The sequence below is a fragment of the Sminthopsis crassicaudata genome, chromosome 5 (assembly GCF_048593235.1).
Source record: "Sminthopsis crassicaudata isolate SCR6 chromosome 5, ASM4859323v1, whole genome shotgun sequence".
NCBI classification, from domain to species: Eukaryota; Metazoa; Chordata; class Mammalia; order Dasyuromorphia; family Dasyuridae; genus Sminthopsis; species Sminthopsis crassicaudata.
Window position 1 is genome coordinate 79793848 of NC_133621.1, and position 21893 is coordinate 79815740.

Here is a 21893-nt window from a genome sequence, read left to right on the forward strand (position 1 = left end):
CCCTTTCTCAGTTTCTCTTTTCTTTTTCTAATTTATCCTCTACTCTTCTACATTTTCATATCATTCATCTAGTTTATAGCAAATTTATGATCTTTAGCTGATAAATATTTGGTAATGTTATAGAAATCATATCTTTTCTTGAGTTCCCTTCCCCAACCCACATTGAGCTTCTGACCTGGACTGGTGACTCCCATTTCTAAAATATCCTCAGCTGAGCCCTTTATACTCCATGACTTTGATAAGATTCATATGACTTCTCTTGGTATTTGAGATTAAAAAAAAAAAAAAAAAAAAACAAATCATGCTTCCTTAAGACTTCCACTTCATTTGTCTTTTCTTAGAAAGCCAGGTGTTTGATCCTGAACATTAACATCCTTTTAACTTTGAGAACTTTCCTCGTTCCAGTGGTATTATCAGTATTGTGAAATTGGCTTTTCTTCTTCATGGCCTCAGATTTTCATCTGATCTTTCTCCACCCTGGATGCCCTGTGACCTCAGAATCCTTCACAGTTCTTACGATTGAGACTACTTGCCCTATTCTCTAAATCTATGACTGTGATTGATCAAATATTGTTACTACCTGGAAAAAGTACCTTTTTAGGATATTCTTATTTTCCATTTCAAGTTCTACCCTCTGTGATGATTCTTCCAAGTCCTATCCTTCCTACCCAGGATCCCACTTCAGGCCTTCTGGGCTTACATATCAATGATAAAGATAATAATCTTAGGTGTAGATATAATCTACCAGTTAATATTAGATTCCTCTATAGAGCCAATATTCTTATTCTATCCTTTCCTGAGTACCATAATACTGAGTCATGAATCATGTCCCTATCTTGTTAGTGAGTTTTACAAGGGGAAAAAAGAGCATACTGGACTTTCATGGGGTATATAATATCGAACATTTCTTCTCCATTAAGGGCAGGGTTTTCTACCATACTGAACTTGTTTATCAGTTGTTGCTTATTTGAAAACATTAACTGTTTATATGAAATGCCTATTTTATTTTTATCTATTAATTGGTTTGTTGATTCAAACATACTAAACAAAAGGAATTGTACATGGAAGAAATGTATGGAATATGAACTGTGCCCATCCTTCCAGAGAAGCATTGAGCCCATGTAACATCTAGTCACTAAGTAGCCCTTCCTGCCTATGTTAGACAAAAACATAGCTTCTCTGTTCAGAAACCAGGTTTATATCAAGGAAATATAACTATCATTAATAAGCCTAAAGTGAATGTGAGCCCATTAATTAGCTGATGACATAATTTCTTTGGGTATATCAGATTGCTTTATATCAATGTGAAAGTGCAGCTGACCACATCTAACTGGAACCTAACAGCTGATAACTTCTGTTCCTAGTTATGGTTCTTTGCTCATCAAAAAATGTTAAAGAATCAAGAATAACTACTGACCTCATTGCCATATTCATTATGCAGCATGATGGTATGATTAAAAGAGATTCATATTGTTGTGTGTGTTACTCAGCAATCATTCAGTGAATGCTGATGCTTATGTTCTTAGCCTAATGATTTATTGACAACTGAAAGCTGTTGTCCTACTTACTGACTTATTATAGATTCAGAATCATAGCCATTGAATTTAATTAATAATTATTAGATCTAATCCACAGCCTATTCTAATAAATTCTATTCTAATGTGTGCCGGGTATTTGAAGAGAGAAAATGGAAACACCCTGCCCTCAAGGATCTCCTAGCTCAGGGGAAAAAAATGGATAAGACAAATGCATTTTTGTGAGAGGTTTAACATACTGGAAGAAAGGGTTTCTGAATGGGAAGAAATGAAGGAAGAGGTGACTAGAAAGGATGTGGCTCTTCTTTGAACTTTGAAGAAAGAAAAGCTGCCAGAGGTAGAGTTAGAGGAGGAGACTTTTAAGTATGGGGGGACAACCCATGGAAAACAAGAAATCTTAAAAGGGAAGCACAAGAACAGAGTTTGGCAGGAACAACATCATCATGTTTAGGGAAACAATACAAGACAGAATATAGTCTGGCTGATTCATTCAAGTATTTATGGCTAGTTACCTCCCCCTTATTTCTTCAGCTCACAATCTCTGTTCTTGGGAAGCTGCAGGTTTAATTGAGAAGATTAAACTGGAAAGGATACAGTTAAGCATCAAGGTAAAAGGTATAGGCTATATTCATTTGAATTGAGTAATCTTAGTTCTGTCAAAACGTTTCTGAGGCTTAGTTTCTCTGTCTCTGTCTCTGTATCTCACACACACACACACACACACACACACACACACACACACACTTGGCATTTTCCTTTTTTAAAAATTTTCATTTAATAAGTCAAATAAAAAAAGATTACTTTGTGTCAAATACCATAACACCATGCCTGGCAAAACAATTAAAAACAACAACAACAACAACAACAACAACAAAAGATGGTCCCTGCTTTTGAGGAGTTTACATTTTCTTGGGGGAAAGATAATGCATAAAAGGAAATTGAAAAGGGGAAGGAAGAAATACAAAGGTACTTGTGCAGGAGCATGGTAGAGAAAACCATGGCAGCAGATTAAAGGGAGAGAATTAGGAGTGTAGAATACTTCCGGCATGAGAAATTGAGGAGGTAGGAATGTCCAGAATGAAGCATTCATTTTTTTTCTCCCCTTCACTTTCTCCCTTTCAAGTAAAAAAAAGGGGAAGAGGAATCCCTGAAACATGGATGAAAATCAAAGAAAGAAAAAAAGACCTATATGTTCAATATATATGTTTTTAGCAGCTCTTTTTGTTGTAACCTTAGCTTCTTTACAAAATGTAGATATTAATACCCATGGGACTTAACTTATGGTTTTGGTGAGGATTAAATGGGGGTAATATATATATATAAAACATTTCATAAATCTTAAAATTCTATATAAGTACCAATCATAATAATGACTATTATTTTCATAATCATCATTGTTAATAAAAAACTTTAATAAGAGTTTAGAGAATGAGGATCTGTTGTTTCTGAATAGCTAGGGAAGACTATTGTGAAGGAATCTGATTGCTGTATGGGAACTCTGTATATGTCGCCAGATCATAAGCTCCCCCACAGAGAGAATCTTGTCTTTCATTTTCTCCTAAGTTTCCCATAGTGTCACAATACATAGGCCTAGACACACAGCAGGAATTTACCTAAGAGTTGTTGATAAAATACTTTTTTGGAACTCACTACTGAGCTGGTAGATAATAACAAAGGTCTCATACAAAAGCCCCATCTTTACAGTTATGTTCAATTCTCTGGGATTTTAGTTGGTGTTTTTTTTGGTAAGATGTTTGGTAAGGAGTGGCTTGCCATTTCCTTCTCCAATTCATTTGACAGATAAGGAAACTGAGGCAAACAGAGTTAAGTGATTTGCCCAGGGTCACATAGCTAATAAATGTCTGTGGTCAGATTTAAATTCAGGAAGATCAATCTTCCTGATTCTAGACCCAGTATTCTATCTACTGATTCACCTAATAGATGACCATTTTCTTTTTCTTCTCTTCCCACACCCATACCTAATTTGCTTTTCATTTTTGCTGAGTCCTCCTGGCATTGTTTGTTTTACTTATTTCCTCCCCTACCTTAGATTCTTGCTTAACATCTTTGGTTAAGATTTTCTCACAGTTGAAATATATTTTCTTTTCTTCACCTTATTCTTCTGTAAGTGTTCTAATTTTCTTTTTTCTTTTTAATAATAGTTTTTATTTTCAAAATACATTGTTTTCAACATTCATCCTTGCAAATCTGATTTTCTTTTATGTTTGCAACTCAGCTGAGATCTGCCAACTTTATTTTGTTTGTTCTCTTCACCACTGCCCCCAAGTATCTGTTTCAGCAATCTAAGGACAGGATCGATTAAATTGTACTTCATATTACTCTTCCTGTAAGTCTTCATAACTGCTCACTTGTAACAAAATTTGATGGTGCTTTCCTTAATTAAAATAGAGATAAGGCTTTGTGTCTGATATCTAACAAATATCTAAATGTTTATATTGCCTCTAACATTAATTTCTTTTTTTAAAAAAGTTATCAAGGCAGCAGTTTATTGATTTGCAATTTAAAACATAGGTATTCTTTGTTAATGGTATGATCAGCATGCTAAGAGACACCCTATTTTCTAGAGCTAAGCCCAGAAAGAATGCTATTCTCTGAACTTGGCATAAAAGCCATCCTTTATGTTTGCCCTTTGGTAAAATCAGCCATAGCAAAATTCCAGAACTTGTGTGTGTGTGTGTGTGTGTGTGTGTGTGTGTGTGTGTGTGTGTGTATACACCTGCTATATGTTCTATCATTAAGCCCTGCCAAGAATGAAATTTGTCACATTGTTGCTGTTACCCCTCATTGTCAGGGTTCACTGTATAGCCATTGGTATAAGTACTGAGATTTAGCCACATTAAATCACTAAAGATGGGGCTCTGGCAAGTCTTTGCTTGCAAGCCTTTTCCTTCACTTTGAAATTAAACTTTTGTTTGATTCCTGACTCTCTTGTCTCTAACCTGCTCTGTTTGGCTCTAGATATCCACAGATTATAGTCTGGTTTGGTCTAGTTCACAATATATATAACAGATATGAGAGAAAACTTTTTAAGACTTTTCAGACTTAATTACTGCTGATGATTCAGAGGAATGAATGATATATTCAAAAGAAGCCTATTTAAGACTTGCATGTATTAATGTGAAGTGAATTAAGCAGAACTAGGATCTTTTTTCACAGTGACCATAATCATGTAAATTAAAACAAAAAAACAGAGGAACTTTATCTAATATTAATTTTACTCATTAAAGTTTTAATTTACTTAAAAAGCATGTAGCCTTACCAACTCTGATTTGTTTCTTTCTGATTGTGTATTCAGCTGATAATGGATTTATTATTAAGTATTTTGATATTCTTTCATAAATTTGATGGATGTTTGCCTTGATATGTATTTTCATGATTTAAATAGGGGTTGATAAGAGATTTATCTAGAAAGATGTAACCTTACTGGGTTAATCTGCATATTTGCATCATATATCAATATTTCATTATTAGATTGGCAGATATGTCAGTGTCTGAATAGGTATCCCAATTTAGCTTTTTACATTGATTTGAATGATTTTGCCAACCATTTTGAAAGTATTGTGAATCAGTTTTGAGAAACATGGAGGAGGGAAAACAGTTTAGAGTTTATATTTGTGCTGTTTAATTTCTGTTGCCTAAATCACAGGGACTGGACATTCTTTAATGAGAAATGTTCATTTTTCAGTAACAATAGAGTTTGTAATGAGATAATGTAGGGAAATTTGTCAGTTTGAGTGCTAAGAGACCTGGTTTCTGGCACTAGCTTTACATTGATTAGGTTTTATCAAGAAATGTCCCTTTATCCACGGTGGCCTTATGTTCCTGCCTAAATTAATCCATTTCTTCAACTACACTGCCCCATCTCCCATTTTTATACTTGTCTGTGTTGTCACTATCTGTTGACCAAGTCTGAAATATTTTGCCCCCTCATCTTTATCTTTCCCTTGCATCCTTTAAGTCTCAGCTCAACACCCAATTTCTACAGGATGACTTTCCCAGTTCTCCCTTTCTCTTACCTAGTGCCTTCCTGTTATAGATTACTTTCCATCTACTCTGTAAATATTTATGTACCTATTTATTTACATGTTTTCTCCCCCATTTAAATGTGTGCTCCTTGATGGTAGAAGTTGTTTTTGCTTTTCTTTGTATCCCCAGAGTTTAGCACAATGCCTGTTGTTTCATGCTTATTAAATAATTGTTGATAGAATTGGACTCTCCCAGTACCCATGATCTCTGTGCTTTTAATGAAAAGCAGGAGTACCATGAGAACTCATTTCTGAACAATGTAAGGTACTGTATTCTGTCAGTTTAAATACATATATATATATGTGCTATTTTTGAATGAAATAATTTTCCATAGTATAAAATAGCAACAGAATATATGTTAAAACTCAATTGACTTTTTCATTCATAAGAAATATTTTTTATTTCCCAAAATAGTTTTTACAAAGCAAGAGAAACAATCTATAAAAATTCTTCATTCAGTACAAGTAATGCAGATAATAAATTATTTGTAAGTAGTTAACTGGAGCAGACACATATTTTCAGCTACGTTTATTATGCTCTTTGGTTTGTGGGTGGAGAATAAGTGGGTGTTTATAGAAGGTTTTTTCCCCCTCCTTGCCTGACACAGCAAAGTCTACTGTTTGATTGGTTGTTGTCAAGGAAACCAACTTGCTAAGCAAAGCCCAAATGTCTCATGTCTGTCCATGTGGTATTTTTGGGATCATCTCTTTTTTTTCTCCCTCTAAGCTTTGTTCATGTGCCATTTGCAGCCCTCTAATTGGAGGTGGGTAAGAACAATCAAGGCAGTTTCTGCATTTGCTTGCCATATAGCAGATGAACAGAAGGAAACAGTTGTTATTGAATATTAGACTTATGATGGAACAGAAGATATGACCGAACTTTACAAGTTTCTTTGAGTATTCCATTCCTAGAGGAGTAAGTGAGCAAGAGGTCTCATTGCCAGTGTTCCATACATGAAGACCTTACTGATAGTTACAGATTTGGTACAATGACTAAGTTGTAGGAGAATATGGTTGCTGGTGGCTCTATTTTCTTATAACTTCCTTTGGATATGGATATTGCATGTTTTAAAGAAATTAATCACCATAAAGGTCAATTTCATCCTTTCCTGTACATAAGGTATAAGAAGATATGTAGGTGGGTTGTAGTGTGCACTAGTGGAAGAAATACTGAAGCTTGGTGAACCTGCTGAAGTTTGTGCTTAAAGATAGATGGTTTTCCCAGCTACAGAGAAAGAAACCTCAATTTGGAAAATTCTGCCCTGGAGCTAAGAGATTATAATTGCTGCTTCTTAGCTTTCAATGGTTTTAGTACTTACCTCTCTACCATTAAAGGGATCATGATATAGGACCAAGTCAGAGGCAGTTAATTGTCTTGGAGAATTCCCTTGACCACAAGTAGGTAGAAGACACACAAAATGACACTTAGAATCCCTGAGATTTTAGAACTTTGTTAATCCAAACTCTACCTAGAGAACTACTTTTTGCAATTAATAGCTGCACTTCCTGCCTCCTGAGGAAATTCATGGTAAATCTAAACTCTATTGTACATGAAAGCCTTTTAGATATTGGAAAAAAGATATTTTATCTTTTCCCCCCACCCCCACCCCAACTCAGTCTTCTGTCAGGCTAAATACCTCTACTTCAAGGCTGTATCTTACTTAGCAGAATTAAAGCTGTGTCATAAAGTAAATGACCCCAGCTATAATTGATCCAGATCCCATACTCAGCTGTTTAGTGACCTGGGCACCCTGTGAATTCTGTATGTGTGTGTTCTTGAAAAGGATCCAAAATCATGGTAGGAAGTACAAGAAAACTTGCAAAGCAGTATCTGCCTCCAAGTCATTTAACATCTTAGCTGGAAAATGGGATGATATATGCAACATTTATCACCACAGTTTTGGTATATGGTTCACCTGAAATAAAGTGCTCCACAAACTTGAAAATGCTCTACAAATTTCAGTTCTTCCTATTAATCCTCATAATAATGCTAGCATTTAATAATAGTGTGTTAATATATTCAATACACTTTATGTATGTTATATGATTTTATTCTCACAACAATCTTGGGAAGCAGGTTCTGTTGTTATTCTCATTTTGTAGATGAGGAAACTGGGTTGAGATAAGTTTTAAGGGACTTTACCAAGGTCATAGAATTCATAAAGTACCTAAATTGGGAGTTGAACCTAGGTTTTTCTGTCTCCAGAACTGCCTCATATTACCACCTCAGGCCAGAGAATATTTTAAGCAGCCCTTTTACTGAGGCTCTTTTAATAGTGAATTTTTAAATAAAATAGTAATAGTATAATCATGTTCTTGAAACATAATGTCACCATATGTACATTGATGATGGATAAGTCTCCCAGATGCGTTAGTGGTGTTCATATGTTTGAGAAGCTTACAAAAATAATTCTCTAGTGTATTCTTGAAGTTCCTGAAATTGTGGAAAACAGAAGGAAGAGAAAGAAACCTTAATTGTTCTCCCTACTGTGTCTTTAGTTAAAGGTTGTTTCTGAAAGTCTGCAACTGCTCTTTTCATCACTAGGTGGCAGAGTACTGTTGCAAGGTGAAATGCTCATTAAGGGGCTTTGTTTTCTTAGACCAGCTAAAAATTGAAATATGAGTTTGTTACCCTTGTCAAAAGTCATGTGCATATCCTTCCCTACCCCAGGTTCTCCTGAGTGTGAAATGGGTCAAAAAAATTGTCATATTTTCAAAAATAAAATGCCACTTTTCTTAGTATATAATATGTATAGAACTATATTATATTATACAGATATGTCAAGGATATATAATTTTATCATTCTTATAACACATTTCACTAAGGCAGATCAGAATCCATCTATAACTAGGGAAATAATCTGAGCGAATGAAAAAAAATTGTTAAGGGTTTGCTAAATGCCAACTATGTGTTGAGCATCAGGGATACCAAAAAAAAAAAAGAAAAAAAAGTAATCTATACCTTCAAAATTTTATATTTTAATGGGAAAAGTCAACTCATAAAAGAGAACTAGAATATAAGCTTATCTTATGCCTTGGTTTTGGTTAAGATAAGGCCAGAGCCTCCATATCAATTTGAATTGGGGAGGAGTCTGTGGGAAGGAAAGAAGGTATGAGAAAAATGGAGTACAAATGGTATGGTTCTAAAATCAACTGGAAATTGAGATGTAGGTACAATAAGGCAAAAGCTCATCTATCAGAGAACGTGGACTTAAAAACTTATTTGTTTAAAGTTTAGAGAAGTTAAGAAACTTGTCCATCAACATCAAATTAATTAATACAAGAATCTGGGAGTCAGATCTCCCTGACTCCAAATAAAGCCAACTTTCTAACCACACTGTGCTGTTTTCATAAAAGGTTTATGTTAAGCTTACCTGATCTGATGCTAAATTAGAATGGCTTTATAAAAGAATGGTATGAAATAAGAATATTTCACTTAATTTTCATCCATCCTTGAATAAATGTTTTGTTAAGTTTTCATTTCATTTAATTACTGTGGTTTGAGGGATCATTAGTATCTCAAGCACTTAGGATAGTACCTTGTGAGTACTTAATAAACACTTGTTGATTTAACTCTGTATGAAAAAAAGATGGTAAAATAATGAACTGTTCCAAAGTGAAGGAGCAGAACTAGGAGAATATTATACATAGTAACAGCAACATTGTTGCATCGATCAACTACAGCTTAATTCTTCTCATTGGTAAGACAATGCCAAAAGACTCATGATGGAAAGTGCTGTTGACATTCAGAGAAAGAATTGCTGTAGTCTGAATGCAGATTGAAGAATATATTTTCTCTTTCTTTTTTGTGTTTTTCCCTTTTATTCTGTTTCTTCATTTACAACATGAATTAAATGTTAATGTTTATGTGATTACATATAACATCTATGCTAAATTGCTTACCATTTTTAGAGAAGGAGGAGGGCGGAAGAGAATTTGGAGCTCAATTTTTTAAAAATCAGTGTTAAAATTGTTTTATATGTAATTAGGAAAAATAAAATATTGTTTTAAAAATTAAATGAAGCAGAGAAATGGTAAAACAGTTTTCTTAGGTGTTTTGCAAGTATATATACAGGAATATTATAAGGTAAGATGGAAGTCTAACATTTTTGAAGCTCATTCTTCAAGAAAAACTAGATATGGAGCAGATAGCAAGTAGGCCTCTATTGAAGAGTTCCATGGGTTCTCTTTTTGACCCTATGTTATTTGGCATTTTTATATTAAATTTGTTATCTATACCATGTTGACCAAATTTTCAGATAAAGCAAATATGGTAGGAGTGATAGAAGACAGAACAAGGATCCAAAATTATTTATTGAACCAGGGCAAATATTAGATTTCTCCAATTTTTGAGAAATTAGGAGCTGCATGCAGTGGATGAAATTATAGACCGATAAATTTATATTCCCAAAATTAGATTTGTAACCTAGGAAAACACTAAGTTCTCACTTATCTCACTTATCTGAGCTTTCTAAAAAGAGGAGGGATGAAATCCATTCTATCTTTGAAGTATTGTGATTTGGGGGAGGGGGAAAACCGTATTTTCATAAAATGTCATATTTATGCTATAGTTTTTAATAACTGTGGCTTTTAAATTTTTTTCTTATTTTTATTTCAGTGAAGATTAAATTAACTGGTATCAACTTCAAACATTTAAAGACAAGTCACTGATCATTTCTAAGCCTCTTTTCTCTGTTGATCTAAAGCTATCCAATTCTAATACTTCCTGATTTAATGATTCTGTGATAGAGATTAATCACAGTTATGCATTTTGTTCTCCATTAAGATTCTTTTATTTGTGATTTACTGACATGTTTCTTTGATATAAAACTCAGTTTTTCTTTTTCTAGATACACACACACACACACACACACACACACACACTTTGATAAATTCCTTTTAAAACTTAATCCAATTTTTTTTTTTTAACATTTTCTCCTTTCTCATCTTCATTGGGGAAACTAGTGGAAAGAGTCTTTATATTGGGCCTTCATATCATATCTATGTACATGAGAATGTTGTCTTGTTCTGTTTAGGAAAGGAGTTATTATATCCTAGAAGCTTTTAAACTTAGAGTTGGCTTGTTATTGAGCAGTATCCACTTAATGCACAACTGATATTCTGTGCTTCTCATTTATTGACGATCCCATTAATAGAGTACTCCATTCTGCTGTAGTTGAGAGCCCCCTCTGGAAGAAAGATCCCTTAATGTGTCTGTATATTGGACAAAAATAAGATAAATTCCATTGTGAATCAGAATTTTATTTGTTTTTTTTTTTTTAACATTGACAAAAGCAGATGATAAGCCTCAAAAATATAGGTATTATAGCTTGCATTTATTCAGACTTGGGAAAAGAGAGTTATTAAAATTGGAGAACTGCCCCCAGTACAAGATATTGAAAATGATGCATAATGATTTGAGGCTTACAGAGTCCTTGACTTATCTCCATTGATCTTTACTACAATTCTGTAAAGCTTCTGCTATTATTAGCATTTTTAAAATGTGGGAATTTGAGGCATAGATAACTTAAGTGACTTGCTCAGGGTTATATAGCCAACAAGTGTCGGGGGTAAGATTGAAACTCAGATCTTCTGACTTCAAGGTCCGACACACTATCCATCAAGCCACCTGACTGTACCAACAATCATAGTAGTCAGAACACAACTGAATACAGCAACCTGGACTTACTCAACTAGAGATAAGTACTTCTCAAGAAAGAGTTTTTGTTTATTTGAATATCAGAGGGAATAAGGGAGGATATATGTGATTAGTTGGACTGAGCAGCTATTAAAATAATACTTAATATTGATAAAGTGGCAAAAAAACTGTTGAAGTTGTAGTGTCCATAATTTAACTGCCATCTCCTTTTCTAGCCTCTTTACTACATCAAGCCTCTAGATTATCTGTATGCCTGTAGGATTGTTAAAAAGTACCCAGAAGGTTTGTTTTCAATTACATTAAAAGTCTCCCCTGTGATTTTGTTTGTTCTATTAATATTTTAGCAAATTATCTTTATAGGTCGTGCAGAGGTAAACATTGGTACAATTTATGCTTGAATAATAGATTAATGGGGTCTGAATTAATTAGCTTTTCCCTTCACACTGATCTCAGAGTATAAGCCTTCCCCTTTCCTCACCATGGCTTATAAGGACAAGAAAAATTTTGTAGCAGAATAAAAGAAACTAAGTTTATTTTCTTCCTGAAAAAAAATCATCAGAAGTAATTATTAGCATTTGTGAGTTATACATAATTCCACTTTTAATATTTTAAAGGAAAACATTTTAAAGGATAAACATTTTTCATTGGGCCATACTGACCTTCAATTAAAGGAGATATTGGAAATTAAAAATCATGCATTACCAAAGAGAGGTCTGTGAGATGTCAATAAATAGGTATGAGTCCTTTGGAATTGGTAAATTATCCATATATGATTGAGTACTTTTAAATTAATTATGTAATATATTGAATTTATATGGCAAATTTAGTTCATTTATTCCTCAGCTGATGAGTTCCCCTTAGATTCTTATTCTTTTATTTATTTTTTATTCATTTTAATTTCATTTTTAGGATTAGAACTTTGTTTTGCTTCTGACTATTCCTTCTTGATATGTCCTTTGTTTCAGATGGGTGATACCTGGATCCACCAACCCTTCCTCTATGTTTTTGTTTACTCTTATTCTCATGAACTCCAGTGAGGAGAAATACTAAATTCTGCCCTCATCTTTTTTCTTTTCTCTACAGTGTATTATTTTTGCTCTCTACTTTCTTTTCCCTGTTCAAAGCCTCAGAATAGAACCAAACTATTCTTTGGATCTTTGTTTCTGTTTTTTTTTTTTTTTTTTTTTTTCATTCCTTCGGGACACTAAAATTCTAAAGGAACATTTGTTTCTTCTTTCCTTGGTAGAATGAAAGCAGTGCATCCTCATACTACCCCTTTCAATTAACTCAAATAAATTTACTTTTTTCGGTCTCTTTTTACTGTTTTTTTTTTTTTAATTTCAAAGTTTCTGGCCTTTTCATAGGAAATGCTTTAAAGGCCCATTTTCCCCTTTAGGATAATACTCAGTTTTGCAGCTTTGTCCTCTTTGAATTACAAAACATTATATTCAAAGATTTGTCACACATAATAGACACTGACTTTTCCTTAGTGATCCTCCTTACTTTTATATGTTTGCAGCACTTTTATTTTGATGATGAAGTTAGGGATTTTGGTTATGATTCTCCTGGGACATTACCTTTTTTTTCACCCTCAGAAGATGACAGATCAAATTGAAACTAACAAGTATCTGTAAAAAAGAGGTTTTATTTGATGACCTTTAAAGTCCATTCCAGCTCAAAATCTGTGACCTTCTTAAGATTCTTCTTTATGGAGAGGCAGGCATGATAAAACTGAATTAATACCATTATCATCATATTGAAGAATATTTCCTTGATTGTCCAATGAATACTACATCTTTGCCTGTTTGAATCAGCAACTTAACTCAGTTCTCATTTCATTGTCCCTCTTGAAAATGGAATTGTGCCAAAACAATTATTTTTTTCCTCTTCAATCTTTTTTGTAAGATAGCTTTTGTATGTGATTATGATAATGTAGACCCCAAGATTCTGAAGCTTTTAATAAGTCGAAATTTCAGCAAAGCCTAATGAGTAGCACTTTTCAATAATCGGATTTCGATTGTAATAAAAATGCTAGTTCTGTAGTAGTATGCATTAAACTAGATCCAAAAGCACTTATCAGTAGCCAAAGTTTTTTTCTTTTGTTTTGTTTCTTGTTAGAATGAGATTTTAGACTATAATCACACTCTGAATTACTCCTAATGGGATAATGACTTTTATTTTGGAGAAAAGAGATGAATATTAACATACCACAGAGTTTCCTCATAGATGGTTAGAATTAGAATTAGCTTTGTTTAATTCATCAATATGACAATTGCTGGGAGTTGGGAGGAAGCGGATTTCTGCTAATAAAGTCACTGCTGTTTTTCTACATTTTGTACCTGAGAAGATACCATTTACTTTAAAAAGAAACTACTTCTTTATTATAAATTCCTTAAGGTCTAACCATACTTCTCAGTAGTAGTTTCAGAGGATAAGAAAGAATATGTTATCCCAGAAATGTTTTTTTTTTTTAATTTAGAGATAGACAAAAACTGTGTTTGTATTCTCAGGATAAAGAAACAGGCTAAATTACATTTAGTTTTGTGGCAGCATATTATTATTATTGTTAACATAATCATTAACTAAATCTTAGAATTAATTTTTTACCAAAGTCTTTACATGTCTTACATAATTACTATGAATAAATTGTAAAGGGACTTTTATATATTTTCTGGCAATTGTACAAATCAATTATTTGATCAACAAATATCTATTAAATACATAAAATGTGTAAGGTCACTTACAAAACTGTTTCCAAGCTTTGCAGTCATTAATAGGAGTGGCATTAACTTTAAAATGGCCTGAATATTTATGTAATTAGAATGAATTAATCATTTTACTTGCAGACTTAACTCTCTCTTTATTTGTCAGGGTAAAATTAGACTTAAAATCAAGTAAGTTTTCAATCATTGTAATTGCCTTAATGCCATAAATAATTGTACTAATACTTTTGAGTCTCCTACTTTTTCATTTTTTGCCTTTAATGCCAAGCTTGGCCATTATGATTATACAGCATTATTTTTTGATTCTTGATGCAGTTTGTCATTTTATGTGTATGTATGTATGTACTATATATTACATATATAAATATATATATACATATATATTTAAATTCTGCTTACTGTACTTTGTATAAGTTCATATGAATCTTCCCATGCTTCTGTAGGTTATTCTTTATATTCATAGTTACTTATGACAGTAATAGATCATATTCATGTAGATCAATTTGTTTTGCCATTTTCTAATTGATGGGCATCTGCTTGGTTTCTATTTCTTTTCTTTGCTAATGTAAAAGTGTTTCTCTAAATATTTTGATGTCTGTTGTAGTTTTCTTTCTTACTTTGATCTCATTGAGGTGTAAGACCAGCAGTGAAATCTGTGGATCAAAAAACATGGATACAAACAGTTTAATAATTTGAGGGTTTTCCAGAATGTTTGGCCACATTTACAATTTCATCAGCTGTGTCTTAGTATGACTTTCTCTCTACAAGCCACCAAATATAGACTGTTCCCATCTTTTTTTTTTCTTTTGTGGCATTTTATTGGTTTTGAGGCAAAACCACAGTTGCTTTGATTTGAATATCTCTGATTAATGATTTGGAGCAGTTTTTCATGTATTGATTACTAGTCTGTAATTCTTTTTTCCCATCAGCTTAATAGTATTTTTGGAGCAGTTTTTCATGTATTGATTACTATTCTGTGATTCTTTTTTCCCGTCAACTTACTAGTATCTTTATTTTTCCCAATTTCATGTAAAGTGTGATTTATCTTTTGAGAACTGTTTGATGATATCTTTTGCCAACTAGTCTCTTGAAAGATGGTTTTGGGTTGTCTATATTTTTCTTACCCCTCTGAATATACTGACTGATTTCTAATGTTGATTTGTTTCTCTATGTTTTTTAAAAGAAAATTACTAATAAAAATGCATTTTTAAAAGGCTCATATTTCTCCTCTTCATTCTTCTCACATTAAGTATATTAGGACAATTGAGGGAATAAATAGAAACTCATTAATTAACTATTTTGTGAGAGATTATCCATGACCTCTAGTGAATTGCCTTTTCTCTGTTCTTTACTCTGCTCTCTGTTCTTTGACAATTTACTTCTGGGTAGTTTGAAAAAAGAGCAGTTCTTTAAAAACCATGCATTTGAACTTTTCCCTGCAAACTTTCTATGCATAGATTTAACTGGAAAGTGTACATTCTTGATGAAGCATGAAGCAGTCCAATAACTTTTGGCTTTGTCATTTTTGTTGACAGGAAAACTGTGGACAAGAAGTATGAAAGTTGCTTACAACATTCTACATAAATTAGGTACAAAACAAGAGCCTATGGTGCGGCCTGGGGACAGGGTAAGCATTACATTATGGGATCTGTAAATTATCTGTGTTACATGGAGATCTTATTAAGTACCCAACAATTATTGATATCCCAGAATTCCTCCATTCTTAGGTACAATATACACTTCCATGGCTTCACCCAGAATGTAGAATAGATAAATTTCCTATCTAAACCTGGCATTGTGTATCAATACTAATTATAGAGGCAAATGTGTTTTGCCACAAACAGTTGCTTTTCCTTCTTCATCACTAAAGTTCTGTGTGGGGATGCCTTAAAATCATAAAGCAATTTATATTTTGCAAAGCCCTTTCACATATGTTAGTTTATTTGATCCTCCTAACTACCTTGCTGAGTAAATGAAAATGATACTTTTCATTACACTATCCAGGATGAAAAAAATGTAAAGATAAAAAAGAATTTATTTGCCTAAAAGTATACATTAAGAGAGAATTAACAATAGTACTTTGATCTGAACTTAGGTTATTTTTACCTATCATACCATTCTACCGAAGCTCTTAATTTGGTCATCATATGATGGGAAGACTATAATTGTCACAGGGTCATGCTGTCAGGAGAAGGAAGCTTTCCCAGAGGCCACTTGTCTGTAGGTTAATACACACACACACACACACACACACACACACACACACACACATATACACACAATTTAAGGACCCAAATCCCTTTACCCTCATCCCTTTTTGAAGCAAAATAGGCAATGTAGGATAATTGACCTTCTATCTAGCTCCAGAGCTCTATAAACCAATAGAGGTCCAAACATTGATTTATTTGCACTTTAGGGAAGATAATAGTTTGGACCAGTTGATATTTTGAAATAATTTCTCACTCTAGTGTCCTAAGATGGACTATAGATCCTTCTAATTTGAAAATAATTAAGTTTGAAATCTAGCTCTGGAATGTCAATGTAAATTATGTACATTTATGGAATATTCCATCAAATTGACTGAAGTTGGGAATGCAGATATTGAAATAAATTGAGAACATGGTCATAGTATGGTGCTTTTCAAATGTGTTTGTTTGAAATTTGGCATCCAGATACTGGGATTTCCTGGAGAATAGTAATTGCAGAATAAGTTGGCATGTATTGAACTGAGATGTGGGTAGGGGTTTGGAGAGCAGAAAATTAAGTGACAATAAAATGTGGAGAGAAATATGGGTTGGATTTTTTTTAAATGTTTGTTTAAGGTTTTTTTTTTTTTTCCACCCATAGAAAAACTGTTCACGTGACTAGCATCTGGCACTTGTGTGTGACGGCTTCTTAAATAAGCACTTCCAATTAGAATACTCATTTGGTAGAAGCCTGATCTTGTAACAAACTGGATTCTCCCTCTTCATGAAAAATTTTGTCAGTTTTTCCAAAAATGAAGATTTTTTTCCCCCTCAGCATAATGAGCATTCAGGAGTTGACATGTTTATAAAGCATATTTTTATGGATGGCATTTTTTGTCTTTTTTTTCTTTTCTCTTTCTTTCTTTCTTTCTTTTTCTTTCTTTTTTATTTTTTTAAATTTTTTAAAAGGAGTTGTCATTGGGCTTTAAAAGAAACATTACAAATGACCACTGAAGTGCCTGCCAATTCTAATGCTTATAGCCCAAGGCTATAGTCATATAACTGACAAAATAGCTTTAAAAGCTATTGGTTTTCCTCCCAAGGTAGTATTGCCAGTTAGGAAGTATTTTAGTGCAAGTGAACATTCATACTAACTAAAATACTAGCTAATTCTCATCTATAAATATATTTAGCTGTCTTGCTCATTCTTTCTCAAGGATACATCAGGAAATCTTGGTAAACTAGAATAATTGGGGCCCAAACATATCTATATTCCTTTATTCTCCCCAATTTGCTGCAAGTTGTCAGAGGTAAATTAGAAAGGACTTGGAATTTTGGGGCAAAGAGATTATACTTCAAATCCAGAGCTTTAATTCTGAATTGAAAATCAATTTGCTGCTTAAGCATCTCTATTCACTTTATCATTCACTTTACTACAGTTTATTTTTGATATCAACTTTCACAAAACATTCTCATTTGCTTAATCTAAGCATAGTTGTTAATGAAGGAACTTGAGAACTAAGCTGTTTGCTTATGAAGGATCTCTAGTCCAGATACTTTTTCAGGAACTCCTGATTATATGGCACCAACTAACAGACCAAAAACCAAACCAAACCAAATAAACAAACAAAAAAACAACTTGAGAATCAGGTGTCTGTTCTCCTTTATACTCTAATGTGTCTTTTGTTGAAAATTTGCTTGCTTTGATCAGTCTCATCAATGAATCCAAGGGCAATGCATATTTAATAAAATAACAAGGAAATATAGATTTGATTAAAAGGAGGAATGAGATGTGAATTCCTGATGCTGCAGTTTCATAAAAATTGGATGTCTACTCATTTCTCTAAATGTCTTAGATTACTACTCTGAGCTCACCATGGGTTCTGCTATTAACACAGGGTTTGTTAGTGATTTAGACAGAAATTGGATCTTAAAGAGAATGAGATGTAGAATTCCTTTCTCTAAGAAAAATTGCAATTTTGATTTTAAATAAGTCAGCCAGAGTTACAACATAGACATCTATGTTTAGAGTGACAAAAGATGATGCTTTATGTTGTATGAATACCCAATATAAAGGCGTTATTTAATGAGAACATCCTATCAAGCCACTTGGAGGCCATGCTAAAGTGCTATTCTGTTCAAAGCTTCTAAGTAGCTTAAATGTTAGTATTTTTAAAAAAATAAGAAAAGCTACTTCACAATCATAGTTTCTAACCTTTTTGAACAGTATAAAAACTTAAGTCATTTTTGAGTTGATCCTTTTTAAGGATGTTGAATCATCTTCTATGAAGTCCTTTTAAAAATCCAAGATGTTAACATCCCTTCACCCAATCAGAACATTGTCCCTGAAAAGATTATAATGCAAACACTATCATCCACATTTTATAAATAAAGAAATTGATACTCAAGAGAGATTAGATGACTACTTGCCCATGACAGTGCTAGTGTCAAATAATATACTTGAAGTCATATCTCCTTACCATAAATTTGTGTGTATATATACACATATACACACATATTTTAAACCACATTACTTTGTCAAAGTGATACAGAAAGTCTTATGACACATTCTGGGTTCTCTTTAAATAGAATATTGTACCTCTAGATAATATTACTCTTTTTTTCTTTTACAACAAAATGTGATATCAGAAATTTCTAAAAGTCAATATTTCTGGTATAAAAGTTTTTTTTTAACTCATAGAATTTTCTATCAGACCATAAGACAATAAATTTATATTTCATCAACAAAACATGAATTTAAATGGGTATTTATATATATTTAAAAGTTAGAAAATATATTCTTTTTTCCTTAAAATTTTCTTTGTCATAGTTGTGTTCCCATTTAATGCTATCCAGGATAGAAATACGGGGGGAAAAGGTATGAGTGTTTATATTTGATGATTAGGCCATAGTGCAGGGAATTTTCTTGTTCTTATTCTAGAATTTGCTCTGAATATACTAGATTTCAGAGTTTTCTTAGTTTAATTCATGAACCTAAAATATACCATTAGAGTCTCTGCATCTAGTATATATTAGTTATAGTTTTGTTATATAATTATATATTGGTTAATATTTGTTTTAAATAATCACATATGTCTCAACATTCTTAGAAATTTTATTTTAGAAATTTATTTTATTTTTTAAAAATTCCATATTACTGCAGGGGCTTTAACTTAGGAGGCCTCCTTACTTCTATGGCATTATTTGCCTTAACTTTTTTGAAACAATGAGATTCAAAGTTTTGAATAAAATTTTCCTGATTCAATTAAGTCATATAGAAAACCAATTTGAGAGGCAGAATGTGACCCAAACCAAACAAATGATTTATTGTTTGATTTTGGAAAACAAACAAACAAAACATTCAACTTTACTTATCTCAGTTTCACCCTCTGGAACATGAAACTAGATATTCCCAGATATTCTGGGAATAGTGACAAATTGATGTTTATATAGTTTCTTTTGCTTTCTTAGAAAAAGAAATCTCTAGTACCAACAGAATGGAACTATTCATCTCCCATTCAGAAAGGATAGTTTTATTTTGCACAAATTGGCCAAATTTTAAAAGGAAGTAATGTAGATGTAATCTATATATGTTAATCATGGATTTAATACACTTAGGAAAATAACTCTATGTAAGAAGTTAAGATGTGGTACATAAAAAAAATATCACATGATATTCTTACTTCATAAAATCCGTCTTGAAAGGACATTGCCTATATTCTTAATTATATTATTAGAGTAGAGAGATACCATGGATATTATGGAGGAGTCAAACACATGGCCCACAAAACTTCTGGCCACTGGAATTGGAGATATGAAGATCTCAGACACATACCTCTCTCTGCCTCAATTTCGTCATTTGTTAAATGAAGGTGTTGGATTCTGTAGTGTCCCTGACTTTTGTCAGCCATGAATTTATGATCTTACAGTGCTATGATTTAAGGGAAAATCTGAAGTCTCTCCTTAATCTGTTATGGTCATGCATCTTAGGCAGTGGGATATGCTCTGCAGACCTTTCTCCTACTGGCTTCCATGTTCTGTTTTTCTCTTTCAGGTAGCACTGGTATTTCCTAACAATGACCCTGCTGCTTTCATGGTTGCCTTTTATGGCTGCTTACTGGCTGAAGTTGTTCCTGTCCCTATTGAAGTGCCACTTACCAGAAAGGTAAGGAATGCATTTATTCACTGGCATTATTATTAAAGTCTATTTTAAAAGTAATGACAAATCATAGTTTAGCTGAAGGTAGTCTATTGTAAAGCAAGAATGGGCAGATTCCTCATTTAAAAGTGGCTCTTCATCTCAGTAGGAAATGAATCTTGAGACTCTGCAAATTATCAATTGTTTTTGAGACACAGACACTGCAGTTTTGCTTTTTTTTTTTTTTTTATCAGTTACCATCTCAGTATCAACCTACTCAACATGCCTTTAAATGCTCTGCTTGCATGAGGAGCAGGATAAGAAGGGGAGCAGAGAAGGCTGTGTTTATAGATGGGAACTAAAAAATGAGGAAAATACAACTTGTGTTAAGTCTTTGGTTGTTTGCAATCATATAAACCGAGGCTTCTTAAACTTTTGTATTTGTGACCTCTTTTTTGCTCAAGAAATTTTTACATGACTCCAGGCAGATAAGTGTATAAAATAGTTATACAATTAAAATATTTTCAGATAGTATATCATAATTATATGACCCCCACATTCAATTATGGGGCTCCATTTGAAGCTGCAAAACCCACTATTTAAGAAGCTGTGATATAGACCAAGGACTGAGATACTTGTTGGAATGATTTGATATTTATCCAAGTCCCTTCCTCTCATTTATTCACAGACATAGACCTTTGATTTACTTACTTTTTAAAATTAATCATTTTAATTGAGTATCTTATTTTTCCCCAGGTATAAGTAAAAACAATTTTTAATATCCATTTTTAAAACTTTTTAGATTTAGATTTTAGATTTTTAGAGTTTTAGATTCTTTCCCTTTTCTCCTCCCTTTTCGCCATCCCCCATTGAAAATGTAAACAATTCAATATAGGTTAACATGGGTAGTCATGGAAAAAAACATAAATCAAAAAACCTACCTTCAGGAAAAATAAAGTTTCAACCTATATTCAGATATCGTCAATTCTTTTGTTCTATATGGATAGCATTTTTCATCATAAATCCTTCAGAGTTGTCTTGGATCATTGTATTGCTGAGAATAGCTAAATCCTTCACAAATGATCATGTTACAATGCTGCTGTTACTTTGTACACAGTACATTTCACTTTGTATCACGTGGAGGTCTTTCCAGGTTTTTTCTGAGAGCATCCTGCTGATCATTTCTGACACAGTCCTTTGAAGAGGAATCACTATGATATAGAAGAAAGAATGTTTTCCATTGGACTAAAGGAACTGGATTCAAATTTTACCCCTGTCATTTATTAGCTGTGTGACCTCAGGAAAGTCATTTAATTCTTGTTCTCAGTTTCTTCCTTGGTAAAATTAAGTGATTAGGCAAATAATTTTATTCTACTTCTAAATCTCTGTCCAACATCTTGTGGTAGCATCACAAATTTAGACTTAGTAGGTATGGCATGGCCCTCTAGTCCAACCTATTCTTTTTATGGATGAAAAAATTAGTGCTTAGGGTGGTTAGGTGATTATATAAGGTTATAACAGATAGGCATTAGAGAAAGGTAGGATTTGAACCCAGATCCTCCGGTTGATCCTATATACCGTTCTCATGGAACTTAATTCAAGATCA

The 21893-nt window shown here is 32.9% G+C and overlaps 1 protein-coding gene across 8 annotated transcripts in view; it reads left to right on the top strand.

Annotated features, from left to right (window-relative positions):
• Positions 1–21893, top strand: part of DIP2C (disco interacting protein 2 homolog C) — a 578672-nt gene that overhangs the window by 377006 nt on the left and 179773 nt on the right. For all 8 annotated transcript variants that reach the window (XM_074267256.1, XM_074267253.1, XM_074267254.1 and 5 more), the window contains 2 exons: positions 15499–15590; positions 20204–20314. In XM_074267256.1, the coding sequence (XP_074123357.1) occupies positions 15499–15590; positions 20204–20314 (203 nt within the window). The remainder of the gene's footprint in view (positions 1–15498; positions 15591–20203; positions 20315–21893) is intronic.